Genomic DNA, 16,142 nt, shown 5'->3' with positions numbered 1-16,142 from the left:
CAGGGGCAGGCGACCGTCATATGAGATGAGGAGGTTGTATCCTGGGGATGGGGTGTGTTGATGTATTTTTCATGGCAGAACAGCTCCTCCTTTCACGCTTTTTCCTTCTTTGTCTCTTGTGTGCACTGTGGTTATTTTCACCCACCTTCCTGCTTAGAGGCTGCCCCACAACAGGTCTTGGGCCCTCTCAGACCAGGAGCTCATTTCCTCAGGGAGCAGTTCTTCTGCTTCCTGGGGTAAAGCTGGGGCTGCCAGCCCTTCTGAGTTGGCCTGGGTGTGATGTGGGAAGGGAGAGGGGTGGGAGATACCTGAATCAGTTGTTGGCACCCAGTCTTTACCTAGTGACCCCAGTGGCTGTCCTGCAGCCCACTCTGGTTTCAGTTCCTACAGATCTCTGGGAGGAGGCCTCCTGGGGCCTCTGGAGGAGACCCTTCTCAGATCACTGTGGTCTGTGCATGTGTGTGTTTGGGGGTCTTGGTTCCCTCTGTTCTGCTTTGTATCAACATGATTCCCACCCTGTCTCCAGCTTCCAGTAATTTGACAGAATCTCTGGTTTTCTTCTTTTCTCGGTGTCTTTGTAGATTTATTCCCCTTTGTTCATCTTATTCTTATTTCAGTGGGATTTGGGATGGGAACAAAAAGGGGAGGAACTATAAATACATGTGCTCATTTCTCTACTTAATGTAAAAAAATGTTTTCAGTAAACTGAGGGTTTAAAATTATTACAAAAGGGAACCTGGTTGTGAAGCCAATTACTTTTCCTTTAAAAATATTCTTTAAAAAAAAAAATTGGTAAGGGAAATTGTAAGAGAGAAATCATAGTCAGGCTTTTAGCTAGATGTTTTAATTTATCTTAGAAACTCATTCCAATTTCTTTCTTTCAGATCTTGAATATCACTGTGGGATCTTCGAGGCTGGCTCCTCACCGGGGCCCGGTGAACATCATCTTTGCTGTCAGAGGCTCGCAGGGGTTTCTGAACGGATCTGAAGTGAGCGAGCTACTCAGAAACCTGAGCGTGGTGGAATTCAGTTTCTACCTGGGGTACCCGGTGCTGCAGATCGCCGAACGTGAGTGGTGCTCTCCTGGGGAACGTGGCTGCGAGCGCTTGCGTTGGTGGACCTCTTCAAACAGAATAGCTAGCAGAAATCCAGAATATAAATCAGATAAAACTGGAGCTTCTCAGATCACGCGGGGGTGGACCTCCAGAGCCCTCCTCTCCCCCCAGGCTTGCTTTGTTATTCTCTTTAGAGCGCCAAGGGTGCTATCCAAGATTATACCAGTCCTAGAAGAGGTGAAACCAGAGGGACTGAGTAACAGATCTGTGGTTACCAGGGGTGAAGGATGTGAGGAAAGCAGCTTGGAGTAGGGGCAGGGGGTAGTGATGAGAGTGTCTTGTATATTATGGTGGTGATTACACACCTCTATGCACTTGTAAAAACCCATAAAACGATTAGGTTGGTGCAAAAGTAATTGCGGTTTTGCATTGTCGAACATCGCCATTTGACATCGGAATACCTTCTTAAATAAATTTGGTTATGTTATGCATCATTTTAATGCCCATTTCTTGCTTTATGTTTTTTTGCTAGTGACTTATTACTGGCTGTGTATTTTATATTTATTTTAGACTATGGAAATGATGTTAAACAGAAAGCAAATTTGAGTGATTTCCTTATTTGAGTGACTTCCTTATTTGAGTTCAAAATGGATCGTAAAGCAGCAGAGACAACTCACAACATCAACAAAGCATTTGGCCAAAGAACTGCTAATGAATGTACAGTGCAGTGGTGGTTCAAGAAGTTTTGCAAAGGAGAGGAAAGCCTTGAAGATGAGGAACGTGGTTCGGAAGTTGACAATGGCCAGTTGAGAGCCATCACCAAATCTGATCCTTTTCCAGCTACACAAGATGTTGCTGAAGAACTCAACATCAACAATTTTACAGTCATTCGCTATTTGAAGCAAATTGGAAAGGTGGGAAAGCTCGGCAAGTGGGTGCCTTGTGAGCTGACTGAAAATAAAAAACAAATTGTCATTTTGAAGTGTCCTCTTATTCTAGACAACAACAGTGAACCATTTCTCAATCAGATTGTGTCGTGGGTTGAAAAGTGGATTTTATACGACAACCAGCAGTGACTAGCTCAGTGGCTGGACCAAGAAGAAGCTCCAAAGTACTTCCCAAAGCCAGACTTGTACCAAAAAAGGTCAGTGTCACTGTTTGGTGGTCTGCTGCTGGTCTGATCCACTGCAGCTTTCTGAATCCTGGCGAAACCATTCCGTCTGAGAAGTATGCTCAGCAAATTGATGAGGTACCCTGAAAATTGCAGCCAGCTTTGGTCAACAGAAAGGGCCCAGTTCTTTTCCACAAAAACACCTGACCACATGTCACACAACCAGTGTTTCAAAAGTTGAATGAATTGGGCTCTGAAGTTTTGCCTCATCTGCCATATTCACCGGATTTCTTGCCAACCAACTACCAGGTCTTCAAGCATCTTGACAACTTTCTGCAGAGAAAATGCTTCCACAACTAGCAGGATGCGGAAAATGCTTTCCAAGAGTTCATCAGATCCTGAAGCATGGATTTTCACACTACAGGAGTGAACAAACTTATTCCTCATTGGCAAAGATGTGTTGATTGTAATGGTTCCTATTTTGATTAATAAAGATGTGTTTGAGCCTAGTTATAATGAATTAAAAATCATGGTCCAAAACCGCAATTATGCTTGCACCAACCTAAATATACAGCAAAAAGACCAAGGTTTACTGTGTGTACATTTAAGAAGAAAAAAGAAACAGAAATGAAAACCAACAAAACCTTCCTTCCTGGTGGAAACAGTTCAATTCACAGTACAAAGGGAGTGGAGTCGGGATAGGGGAAATATTTACTTCCAAAAAACAGTAGATTCCAGAGTTGAAGTCAAGGGAAAAAAAAAAAGATATCAAATTCTTTTTCAGAATGGAACAGCCAGATGGCTTAATGATTATTACTGTGTTCTGTGTTAGTCGCTCAGTTGTGTTGACTCTTTGCAACCCCATGGACTGTAGCCTGCAAGGCTTCTCTGTCCGTGGGATTGTCTAGGCAAGAATACTGGAGGGGGTAGCCATGCTTTCCTTCAGGAGATTTCCCGACCCAGGGATCGAACCCAGGTCTCCCGCATTGCAGGCATGTTCCTTCCCATTTGAGCTACCTGGGAAGCCCTTATCGTATTTTAGTGTAGTGTTAATTAAATGAAAAAGAATAACTTGTAAAATGCAGAAGTAGACAGGGATGAAATTGTTATTTACGAATAGCAACTTTCAGTGATACATTATGCAGGTATGGATGGACTAATAGGTATGCCAGACATTGGGTCACTTTACCCTGGCTGAGTCATTGCTGGGAATTTCCAGGGCTCTGAGGAACATGGAGTGAAAGCTGGTTGCTCTGGAACAGTGACATTTCAAGGGGAACTTATGGGTGAGCTCTGTGAAACAGTGTCCCATGATGTCACCCTTTCTTTCCTTTTCTCCCTCTTTCTCCTAGAGGCTGACATGCTCAGGACCCTGTCACTGTCTCTGCCTTCACCCCAGCCTGGCACCCTAGCCTTGCTCCCACAGACAGAGCTGATTAGTGAAGGAGAGATGGCATATTGTGACTTTATCCCTTGCTCCCTAGAACACTCACCTTTCTGACTGTTGCAAACATGTTTTTTTTTTTTTTTTTAACAGATCTTTCTCCTTTTCTAACTCTTTCCTTCTTATAGCCTTCCAGTACCCGCAGCTCAACTTATCTCAGCTGTTGAAGTCCTCCTGGGTAAGAACAGGTATGTTTAACTTACATAATGTTTTGAGAAACTGTAAGAGGAAGAAGCCTGTGCTGGTGTACTGAGAGGGACACCGCCTTTCCTGTTTCTGAGTCCTAAATTCAGGGCAACATGTACCTTAGATTCTTGGCAAAGAATGCATGAGAAAAGGGATTCAGATTCTACCGTGAGAATATGTCCCACTGAGTTATGGCACAGAAAGGGTTGGCTTTCTTTAAAACTCATACGTCAAGTCCAGGACAAAGTCTAAGAGGAATTGACAGTCTTCTGATCAGAGCAGGACAAGGTTCCAAAGCAAGGATCTCTTCTTTTCCCCTAAAAGCCTCATATTTCTGGTTTGACAAGGGCAAATAAGGTAACTTGGTGAGCAGTTAAGAAGCATGTTTTAAAGTCTTGTAGGCCTGGGTCAGATATTCATAGCCATGGAATTGCAGATAAAGGGTTTCTAACTTGGGACACAAAAGAGTAAAAGACGCCCGGCCTGTGACAGTGTGGGAGCAGCCTGGTACGTCACTGGTTGTGGGAGGAAGCTTGCAAAGTGGGGATCATCACTATGGACAGGTTCCTGGGCCCTGCAAGTTCTCATTGCTCACGTACAACATAATGCCTGATGAAGGCCCCACCTCTTTGCATGGTACAGTGGCCTTATTTTTGAAATAATTTTCCTAGTGGTTAAGTGACTTGCACATGGTCCTATCTCAAAGGGAATTTGAGCCAGTTTTGGCTGAAAAACTCAGACTCTTTTCTTCTATATCATGCTGAGAAGCCGTTGTCTGTTTAGATAATCCAGATGTCTGAACACAGGCTTCCTTATCTCAAATCAGTTAATGAGTCTGAATCTTGAGTCAAGATAGAATATGAGCTCAGACCATTTACAGAAATTTTGAAATCAGTGCAGACAAAACATTTGATCTTGTGTAGGAACTCTCAGCTCCAAAGCTCCTGCATTGCTCAACTCCTGGGACTTCTGGCTACCAGTCTTTGTGAACTTTAGAGATAAGACCTGTGACCTACCCTCCTGAGGCTCTCCCACACCCCATTCGTCTTCCCTCCTTCCCCTTTTAATGTCTCCTTCCTAGGGATCGGCGTTTTATAGTAAGCCTGTGTTAATTTCCTTTACACACACTCTTTCCTCTCCACTGTTAACTTGTTTGGGGGCCTGTGTGTGTTTCGCCTTAAATGTAGTCCTCCTGGGTGTTGTTGAGAAGCAACTCCAGAATGAAGTGTTTCAAGCTGAGATGGAGCGCAAGCTGGCCCAGCTGCTCAGCGAAGTTTCCACCAGAAGGCGGATGTGGAGAAGGGCCACCATCGCTGCTGGGAACAACATGGTGCAGGTAGGGAGAAGGCCAGAGGAGGAGGGAGGGGAAGGAGAGAGGAGCCGTCTAAAAATGGGCCATGTTTTCACGCAAATGGAAAATGCCAGGAGAAAAGTCTTGATAAATAGACTGATTGCTGTCTTAAGCAGCAGTGAATGTGTCAGCATTTCGTTCCGCTAGAGTCTGGACAGATACTTCCCGAGTCCTTAATAATTGGTCAGTGCAGCAAATGGCCTTGTAGGGACCACAAAGAATGTATAAATGGATTGCCGCTGGATGACCTGATTTTATGGAATGGTGCACATTATTGATAGCATCGTAGAGATAAATCATTCAGCTGTGAGAGGCCTTGCGAGACGGGAAAGAGGAAATGTACTGTCCTCTATCCCAGCGCTCTGTCTTCCCCACCTCCCGCCAGCCCTGGTTGTCTCTTGTTACCCAAATTGTCTTCACTACATAAACTGGCAGAAAGGTTGCAATGACAGATCCATTTGAATCAAAACGTGACTCATTTAAAAATGCACATGCTCAAGAGTTGAGGGTTGGGGCTGTAATTAATTCCCATCTTGATATGAAGTATGTTATTTTGGATTTTCGTCTTTACCAAATGCTGACTTTTAAAGCTAGGGAAATGGGATATTTAGAGCTATGTCATTTCAGAGACAAGAAGCCAGGGTGAAACCCCAGCGTGCAGAGACGTGGAGGCTGGTGGTTTAGAGGCTTTAGAGAGAAAGATGTGAAGCTGACACTTGGGTGGGGAGCTGGCCATTTTGCTGAGAACCAGCATCACCATCATCCCTCAGCTCTTTTACCAAGTTTTCCCCTGGAAATGTTGCTCTTTATTTTCCCTCCCAGAAAGGTGGTTGTTAGGTTTCTAAACTAGTTTCTTTGCCAGATGCTATAGAATATGGAGAAATTGAAAAACTAAAAATAAATGAGAGCAATATTAAACAAATAACTGTAATACTAAGAATAAAAATGAACATAAAAAGCCTTGCCTTATTTAGCAGCCTTGGTTTCATAGAGCTCAAGGTCTGGGTGAAGGTTAATTTATGCACATAAAATAGCTATAGAGGACCATAAAATTTCATAATGATATGCTTAATTAGCTGTGCAAGTTCCCTAAGATAGAAATGTAGAATATGTGAAAGTTAACCAAGTCATCCTAGGCTAATGGTGCCATCTAATGAATTGCTTAGAAAACATACCCTACATGTCTTCTGCTTTAGAGTGACCAAACATGGAGACGTAGGCAAGGATTTATGTACAACCAGGACTCTTCATCAAAACATAATGCTATGGCTGATTCATGTTGATGTTTGGCAGAAACCAATGCAATATTATAAAGCTAATAAATAAATTTAATTTAAAAAAAAAAAGAAAAAAGACCATAATGTGTAAAGACCCTATTGCCTAGCACACAGAACTCTCCTCAGTGTTATGTGCCAGCCTGGATGGGAGGGGAGTTTGGGAGAGAATGGGTTCATGTTTTATATGTATGGTTTAGTGCCTTTGCTGTTCGCCTGAAACTATCACAATGTTGTTAATCTGCTCTACCTCAACACAAAGTATTTTTGGTGTTAAAATAAAAAAAAACCATAATGTGTAAAAGTGAAAGTATTAAAACAAACTCAAAGTCCAGCAATTAGAGAATGGGCAAATAAACTGTAGTGAAATCTTTATGTTAGAATGTCCCATTATCATTTTTTTTTAAATTAGAGAATATAGAAAAAAGCTCAAGTAAAAAGAGGCTGCAAATGAATATATGCAATGTAATCCAAATATTAATGTACATGTTATTAAAAAAGTGATGGGGAGAATATGCCAAAATATTTGCAGTGATTTTCTTTGGTTGATTGAGTTTCAGGTGATTTTTGTTATATTCTTTATCCTTATTTTTCTTGTTCTTCAAAATTTCTCCAATGAGCATATAATTTGTATAGTTGAATATGTGATTTTGATCAGAAAATATTTTAAAAAAATAAAATAGAAAATGTTGCCCCAAATGATGACTGTCACAGCCTGGTTTTATGGATTTCAGATATTAATGTGATAAGTCATCTAGAAAGGATGTTGGGATTAGATTTTACAGACTGTTACTTTCAGATTGGAGAAGCATGTAGCATTTTTAATCAAGGTAGATGTCACTGGATATTTAGGTGTATGGTTTCTGCAAGAAGAAGCATTTCTAAAACTTATCCGAACTTTACAATGGAATAAGTAGGCACATAGGTAGACAGGCAAGTGGATATAATCTGTTGTGTTTCAGTAGCCCTTTATAATATTCCATCCTAAGGCTAATGAAAATCAGCTACTACAGCACAGTTCTGAGGGAGGAGGTAGGTGGTTAGGGAGCAGAAGTGGTCAAGGAACTAGCCTAGAAACAGCAAATGAAGGGCTGAACAGGTGAGCCGTTCTTAAGATGTAGAGGTATAAAGAATAGATTCTCCAGGGACAAGAGTTTGGACCTATGTAAAGGATCATTATACATGATATGGAAGTAGGCGTTCACAATGAAATCATGAAATAGTGGCCCAAAGTTTGCCAAAAGTTTCCAGTGGTGAAGAAAGAGGCCAACAGCCATGTCCAGAGCACAGGGCACTATTACAGTTCTGTGTTGTGGCTAGAAAAGTAGCAGCTACATTTTGCCAATGGCAAATGTAGAGACCAGACATTCAAATTACATGTCTAAAATAGAGGGCTTGGGGTTACCGTTGATCATTCTCTCAGAATGTCAGCCCACTATTTTGCTAGAGTCTAAAGAGGCTGTAAAGTTGTTGCATATTACTAAGAGAAATAGAAACAAAATAGAAAGCTATGTTTATGCAAAACTGTGATATATCAAGTGTCATAGATTCTGAAGTACTGATGTAACAGGATTCCCTGTTAACACCAGAGAGATACAAATTTTGGGACAAATTAAAGTATTGTGTGACCCAGCAGATAATGAATTTATGAGATTTTTTCCCAACTTGATTATGAAGTAATTGACATATAACGTTGTGTAAGTTTAAAGTGTACAGTGTGATGATATGCTTTATGTACGTTGTTTAGTTGCTAAGTCACGACCAACTCTTTTTGACCTCATGGACTGTAGGGGTCTCCTTTATCCATGGGATTTCTCAGGCAAGAATATTGGAGTGGGTTGCCATCTCCTCCTCCATTGATTTATATATACATTGTGAAACAGTTACTAATACAAGATTAGTTAGCACATCCATGGCTCACATATTTACTTTATTGGTGTGTGTGGTGAAAACTTTAAGGTCTGTTCTCTTAGCAACAAGTATGCAGTACAATATTATTAACTGTAGTCACCATGCTATACATTAGATCCCTAGAACTGGTTGACTGGAAGTGTACCCGCTTTGACCACCATCTCCCCATTTCTCTTCCCCTCCACCCTCGCAGTCACCAAGCTACTCCTTCCACGAGTCTGACTTTTTTAGATTCCACACGTGTGAGATCATACAGTATCTGTCTTTGTCGGACTTACTTCACTTAGCGTAATACATTCAAGGTTCATCCCACATAGTTGCAAATGATGGGATTTTCTTCTTTGGGATGAATAATATTCCACTGTGTGTGTACATGCATGTATATGTATCATATCACATTTTCTTAATCCATTTGTCCATAGATGGACACTTAGGTTACTTCCATGTCCTGCCTGTTGAATATAGTGAACTTGGGGTGCAGATATCTTTTCAAAGACAGTGATTTCATTTACTTTGGATATGTACTCCAAAGTGGAGCTCCTGGACCATATACTGGTTCTAGTTTTAAATTTTTGAGGAACCTCAAAACCACACTATTTTCCGTGGTGGCTGTACCAACTTACATTCCCACCAATAGTGCACAAAGGTTCCCTTTTCTCTACATCCTCACTAGCATTTATCTCCTGTGCTTTTGATAATAGTCATTCTAATAAATGTGAGGTGATATCTCAATGTGGTTTTGATTTGTATTTCCATGATAATTAGTGATATTGAGTTCCTTTTCATGTACCCATTGGCCATTTGTGTATCTTCGGAAATATGTCTGTTCAGATCCTATGCCCATTTGTTTCCAAGGGAGATACCAAGGGAACATTTCATGCAATGATGGGCACAATAAAGGACAGAAACGATATGGACCTAACAGAAGCAGAAGATATTAAGACGAGGTGGCAAGAATACACAGAACTATACAAAAAAGACCTTAATGACCCAGATAACCATGATGGTGTGATCACTCAACCTAGAGCTAGACATCCTGGAGTGTGAAGTCAAATGGGCCTTAGGAAGCATCACTACGAACAAAACTAATGCAGGTGATGGAATTCCACTGGAGCTATTTCAAATCCTGAAGGATGATGCTGTGAAAGTGCTGCATTCAATACACTAGCAAATTTGGAAGACTCAGCAGTGGCCACAGGACTGGAAAAGGTCAGTTTTCATTCCAATCCCAAAGAAAGGCAATGCCAAAGAATGCTCAAACTACCACACAGTTGGACTCATCTCACATGCTAGTAAAGTAATGTTCAAAATTCTCCAAGCCAGGCTTCAACAGTACATGGACCATGAACTTCCAGATGTTCAAGCTGGATTTAGAAAAGGCAGAGGAACCAGAGATCAAATTGCCAACATCTGTTGGATCATCACAAAAGCAAGAGAATTCCAGAAAAGTATCTACTTCTGCTTCATTGACTTTCCTAAACCCTTTGTGTGGATCACAGCAAGTTGTGGAAAATTCTTCAAGAGATGGGAATACCAGACCACCTTATCTGCTTCCTGAGAAATCTGTATGCAGGTCAAGAAGCAACAGAACCGGACATGGAACAACAGACTGGTTCCAAATTGGGAAAGGAATATGTCAAGGCTGTGTATTGTCACCTTGCTTATTTAACTTATATGCGAAGTACATCATGCAAAGTGCCAGATTGGATGAAGCACAAGCTGGAATCAAGATTGCTGGGAGAAATATCAATCACCCCAGACATGCAGATGACACCACAGAAAGTGATATCACTTTATCACTTATGGCAGAAAGTCAAGAGAAACTAAAGAGCCTCATAATGAAAGTGAAAGAGGAGAGTCAAAAAGCTGGCATAAAACTCAGCACTCAAAAAATTAAGATCATGGCATCCAGTCCTATCACTTCATGGCAAATAGATGGGGAAACAGTGGAAACAGTGACAGACTTTATTTTCTTGGGCTCCCAAATCACTGCATATGGTGACTGCAGCCATGAAATTAAAAGGCACTTGCTCCTTGGAAGAAAAGTTATGACCAACCTAGACAGCATATTATAAAGCAGAGGCATTACTTTGCCAACAAAGGTCCATCTAGTCAAACCTATGGTTTTTTCCAGTGGTCATGTATGGTTGTGAGAATTGGACCATAAAGAAAGCAGAGCACCAAAGAATTGATGCTTTAGAACTGTGGTGTTGAAGATTCTTAAGAGTTCCTTGGACTGCAAGGAGGTCAAGCCAGTCAATCCTAGATGAAATCAACCCTGAATATTCAATGGAAAAACGGATGCTGAAGCTGAAGCTCTAATACTTTGGCCACCTGATGTGAAGAACTGATTCACTGGAAAAGACCCTGATGCTAGACAGTGTATTAAAAAGCAGAGACATCACTTTGCTGACAAAGGTCTGTGTAGTCAAAGCTATTTTTTTTTTTTTAAAGAGAGCTGAGTGCCAAAGAATTGATGCTTTTGAACTGTGGTTGTTGGAGAAGATTCCTGAGTGCCTTGTACTGCAAGGAGATCAAACCATTCAATCCTAGAAGAAATCAGTCCTGAATATTCATTGGAAGGATTGATGCTGATGCTGAAGCTGAAGCTCTGATACTTTGGCCACCTGATGTGAAGAACTGACTCATTGGAAAAGACCCTGATGCTAGGAAAGATTGAAGGCAGGAGGAGAAGGGGGCAACAGAGGATGAGATAGTTGGATGGCATCTCTGACTCGATGGATATAAGTCTGAGCAAGCTCCAGGAGTTGGTGATAGACAGGGAAGCCTGGCGTGCTGCAGTCCATGGAGTCGCAAAGAGTCGGAAACGACTGAGTGAACTGAACTAAACTGATGCTCGTTTGTTAATCAGATTTTTTTTTTTTTTTGCTATTGAGTTTTATCAGTTCCTTAATATATTTTGAATATTAACCCCCTGTTGAATACATGATTTGCAAATATTTTATCCCATTTCATAGATTGCTTCTTCATCTTGTTGATTATTTTGCCGTATAGAGGCTTTTTTGTTAACATGCAGTCCCATTTGTTTATGTTTGCTTTGTTGCCTGTGCTTTGGATGTCTTATCCAAAACCCATTGCCAAGACCAATGACAGAGCTTTTGCCATATGTTTTCAGGGAGGAGTTTCGTGGTTTCAGGTGTTTCCATTTACAGTTAATTTTTGCGTGTGAGATGGTGTCCAGTTTTATCCTTTCCGATGTGAATATCCAGTTTTCCCAACTCCATTTATTGAAAAGACTTTCTTTTCCCCATTGAGTATTCTTGGCTTTTTTGTCACCAGGGTCTTTTGTGGTTCCATATGAATTTTAGGATTGTTGTTTTATTTCTGTAAAAATGCCATTGGAATTTTGGTAAGGACTGCATTGAATCTATAGATATCTTTGGATAGTATGGCCATCTTAATAGTATTCTTTTGATCCATGAATATGGGATATATTTCCATTTATTTGTATATTATTTGGTTTCTTTCATCAGTGTCTTATAGATTTCAGTATACAGATCTTTACCTCCTTGGTTAAATTTATTCCTAAATAGTTAATTATTTTTGATACTATTTTGAACGGGACTGTTTCTTTTTGAGGTATTTTGTTATTAGTATATAGAAATACAACTGATTTTTATATGTTTATTTTGTATCTTGCAACTTTACTGAATTTACTTGGTCATTCCACTAGGTTGTTTTTGTTTTTTTTTTTTTTTTTTGCAGAGTCTTTAGGGTTTTCTATATATAATATCAGGTCATCTACAAACAAAGACAATTTTGTTTCTTCCTTTTCAACTTGAGTGCCTTTTATTTACTTTTCTTGCCTGATTGTTCCAGCTAGGATTTCTAGTATTATGTTGAATAGGGGTAGTGAGAGTGGAGAATCTCATCTTATTCCTGATCATAAAAGAAAAGCTTTCAGCCTTTCACCATTGAGCACAGTGTTAGCTGTGGATTTGCCATTTATGATTTTTTTCTATATAGAGATATGTTTCTTCTGTATTCAATTTGTTGAGAGTTTTTATCATAAACGGATGTTGAGTTTTGTCAGATGCTTTTTTTTTGCATCTGTTGATATGATTGTGTGATTTATTGTTGAATTTGGTGTGCTAAGACTGTTGAAAATTTTTGCATTTGTGTTTCTTAAAGATACTGGTCTGTAGTTTTCTTTTCTTGTAGTGTCTATACCTGGCTTTGGTATTAAGATAATGTTAGTCTTATACAATCAATTTGAGAATGCTTCCTCCTCAATTTTTTGGAAAATTTTGAGGTTTGGCATTAATTTTTCTTTAAATATTTGATAGAATTCATCAGTAAAATCATCTAGTTCTGGGCTTTTTTTTTTTTTGGCTGGGAAGTTCGTGATTACCGATTTAATTTCCTTACTCATTATTGGTCTGAGCAGATTTTCTGTTTCATCATGATCCTGTCTTAGTAGCTTGTATGTTTCTAGGAACTTATCCATTTCTTCTAGGTTGTCAAATCTGTAGGCATGTAATTGTTCACAGTAGTCTCTTTTGATCCTTTATGTTTCTGTGGTATTAATGTAATGTCTTCTCTTTCACTTATAGTTTTTGAGTCCTGTCTCTTTTTATTGGTTCAGTTCAGTTCAGTCGCTCAGTCGTGTCCGACTCTTTGCAACCCCATGAATCGCAGCACGCCAGGCCTCCCTGTCCATCACCAACTCCTGAAGTTCACTCAGACTCACATCCATCGAGTCAGTGATGCCATCCAGCAATCTCATCCTCTGTCATCCCCTTCTCCTCCTGCCCCCAATCCCTCCGAGCATCAGAGTCTTTTCCAATGAGTCAACTCTTCGCATGAGGTGGCCAAAGTACTGAAGTTCAGTTCAGTTCAGTCACTCAGTCGTGTCCAACTCTTTGCAACCCCTTGGACTGCAGCATGCCAGGCTTCCCTGTCCATCACCAGCTCCCGGAGCTTGCTTAAACTCATGTCCGCCTTGAGACTTGTTGTATGGCCTAACATATGATCTGCACTAGAAAATGTTCCGTGTGTGCTTGAGAAGAATGTATATTGTGTTGCTATTGGATGGAACGTTCTGTGTCTGTCTGTCAGGTTCATTTGGTCTGCAGCATTGTTCAAATCTGCTGTTTATTGATTCCTGTCTGGATGACCTGTCTCTTGTTGAAAGTGGGATATTGAAAAATTAATAAGACTTATTATCTCAAGAGCAGTGGTTCTCAACAGGGGATGATTTTGCCCCCCTCCCCCGCAGGGTACATTTGGCAATGTTTGGAAACTTGGTTTTCACAGCTGGTGAGGAAGGACATGGCTATTGCTACCGGCCTTTAGTGAGTTGAGGGCAGAGATGCTGCTAAACATCCTATGATACTTGGGGTAGTCCCACATCAAAGAATTATCTGGGTCAAAAATGGCAATTGTGCCAAGGTTGAGAAACTCTGCCCTAGAAGAACAGGGAGAAAATGCTAATAGATTTGAGAAAGGATTGGCTCGAACCACTAATAGTTTCAGAGAACCAGGGGTGTTGGGAGGACAACGGCACTCTCCTGTGACCTGTTGGAGCTGGTTGATAGCAGTTCTAGACTGGACTTGGTATATTCTATGTACCCTCTTTGCTCTTTTGTCTCAAAGAAGACTTTGAGCAAAACAAAGCACACTTGTCATTCTGCAGAGAGGAGCTTTCATTTTAACTGTTTTTCTTCTCATCAAGAGAGCATCTTGGGGATTCTGGGATCTGGAGTGGTGTAATGACCTTATTAGGAGGATAGGAATAAATCCTGGGTAACACAGTCAAGGTTGAGTGCTCCCAAGAAAGGGCATCTGGAAATGTGAGCTTCTAAAATGCTAATGGTTTCTCTTATCTTTCAGGTGGTAAATGTGTCAAGGCTCGAGGGAGATGACAATCCTGTGCAGCTCATCTACTTTGTGGAGGATCAAGATGGAGAGAGACTCAGCGCAGTCAAGTCTTCAGATCTGATTAACAAGATAGACATCCAGAGAGCAGCCATCATCTTGGGTTACCGAATTCAAGGCGCTGTTGCCCAACGTGAGTGTGTGAGGCTCGGCCGCTCATAGTCATCTGTGCTGAGCTGGGGTCAAAAGCCAGTCTTTTTCTGATGATAATCTCTGAATTTAAAACTTTCTTATGTGTGCATAGTAGATTTATGTCTTATATCTTTATTATTAGGTATCATTTATATAAGAGGTCAGTCATTAAAATTAATTTGCCGGGACCCTCTTTATTTCAGTTGCATGTAGTTGTAGCATTCTCTGTTCTTTTTCTTACCCAGCATTTTATATTCATAGTGTCATAGTGAGTTTTAATAGCTTAAGTTAACTTTAATATTTTTCCCTTCTTGTACCCCCCAAAAAATTTATCCTAGGTAAAATAATGTGTTTTCCCTGTATTTATTCCAAAATCTTATATGTCACATTTTGAACATATGGGGTGGGGACAGTGAGTCAAACAGGAAGCTGGGAAGTACCTTCTGAATTTATTGGCTTCCTCCTGGGTCTTCTAAGACAAAGAATCCCTTGATCTTTACCCTTTTCAATCCTGTTTCTCTCCCACCCTGTCCTTAACACAACTCATAACTTAGGGGTGTTTTGATACTCTTTATTATTGCTGGAAGAGTCTAGGCTCCTTCCCCCACTCGCGATGGCTATTCTCAATGCCTTTTTTTTCCCCCAACTCCCAGATTTTGGTTATTTAAAAGTAAGAAAAGGAGACATGAAAGAGTATGTTTTTCTAAATATGGCTTTCTGAATCAGACTACTATTTTAATGTGGGTGTTTTTCCTTTATGTTCCTAGGAGCAATCCTTGGATATTTTGCCCAGAGATATTTCCTCCCAACAGTAAAGGGATTACTAAATGTTTAGAAGGAATTTAGCACCAGAGAGTGTTGAAAATCTCCCCCCAGATTTCAGCGATGAAGGCAGCCCTTAAAAAACGACAGCTTTGAAATGATCCTCAATAATGGAATGTTCTTTGTAAGAGCTGTTCTTGGAAACTAACGAAGATGAGGGCCAGTGGGCACACTTGCTCCATTTTATAGGTGATCATGGGAGAGTTGAAGCAATTAACCACTGGTGGTTTGTGTTTGTATATTTGAGAGATGATTGTATATTGGTGTGTTCTGTTTCAAAGCAGCCAGAAAAAATAATGAAACACTTACTTGCAATTCTTCATAGATGGTATTTCTAACTGTTGGATGAGTGCCCCACTCCAGCTGAGCACTCACTTTTTTAGAAAAGATGCATTGCAGTAGGCTCTGGGCACTTTTCAAGGCTACTTCCATCTGCTCTTGCACCTCTCTTTGGCTCATTTTTGTGCTGAAGACCACAGGGGTAGCAGTCCTGGGATTGGAAGCCTCAGCCAAGACTAGAACCAGCCCCCAAAACAGTTGTGGACCCCATGTCAGGCCCTCATTTTGATGAGTCACAGGGTTTTACTAGGTTAGAACTAAGAAGAGTCTCTAGTTGTCCCAGCTCCTCAGTTTGGTTGTGTAACTCCAGTATTGTCAGTTGTTTTCATGCAAAATAAACTACATATACAAACTATATTCACGGCAAACTAAAAGATGCCAAATATTAACACCCTGTCACTTTCCCTGTTTCCTGCAGAGTCTTTGCTTTGTAATTTGTGCTTCTTTCAGAGTGCCCGTGCTTTAAAGGGCTTCTCCCCTCCCTGGTCACTCAGGGGCCTAAACTCATACTTAAACCAGCACTAAGCATCTTTGTTTATTGTTACACCTTTGAGTGAAAACATTCTGATCCCATAGCATGTGTTAACCATTACAGGATATGAAAAAAGTAGAAAACTTA

General features: G+C 40.6%; 1 protein-coding gene across 2 annotated transcripts in view; it reads left to right on the top strand.

The window, feature by feature from the left end:
- Nucleotides 1–16,142, top strand: part of KIAA1549 (KIAA1549 ortholog) — a 125,548-nt gene that overhangs the window by 53,919 nt on the left and 55,487 nt on the right. For both annotated transcript variants that reach the window (XM_069588491.1, XM_069588490.1), the window contains exons 6-9: nt 885–1,068; nt 3,739–3,798; nt 4,984–5,132; nt 14,186–14,363. In XM_069588491.1, coding sequence (XP_069444592.1) covers nt 885–1,068; nt 3,739–3,798; nt 4,984–5,132; nt 14,186–14,363 — 571 coding nt within the window. The remainder of the gene's footprint in view (nt 1–884; nt 1,069–3,738; nt 3,799–4,983; nt 5,133–14,185; nt 14,364–16,142) is intronic.

Source organism: Ovis canadensis, chromosome 4, assembly GCF_042477335.2.
Source record: "Ovis canadensis isolate MfBH-ARS-UI-01 breed Bighorn chromosome 4, ARS-UI_OviCan_v2, whole genome shotgun sequence".
In the NCBI taxonomy this organism is placed as follows: Eukaryota; Metazoa; Chordata; class Mammalia; order Artiodactyla; family Bovidae; genus Ovis; species Ovis canadensis.
The sequence above is the reverse complement of the archived record's forward strand: the minus strand, read 5'-3'. Positions and strand labels throughout refer to the sequence as shown.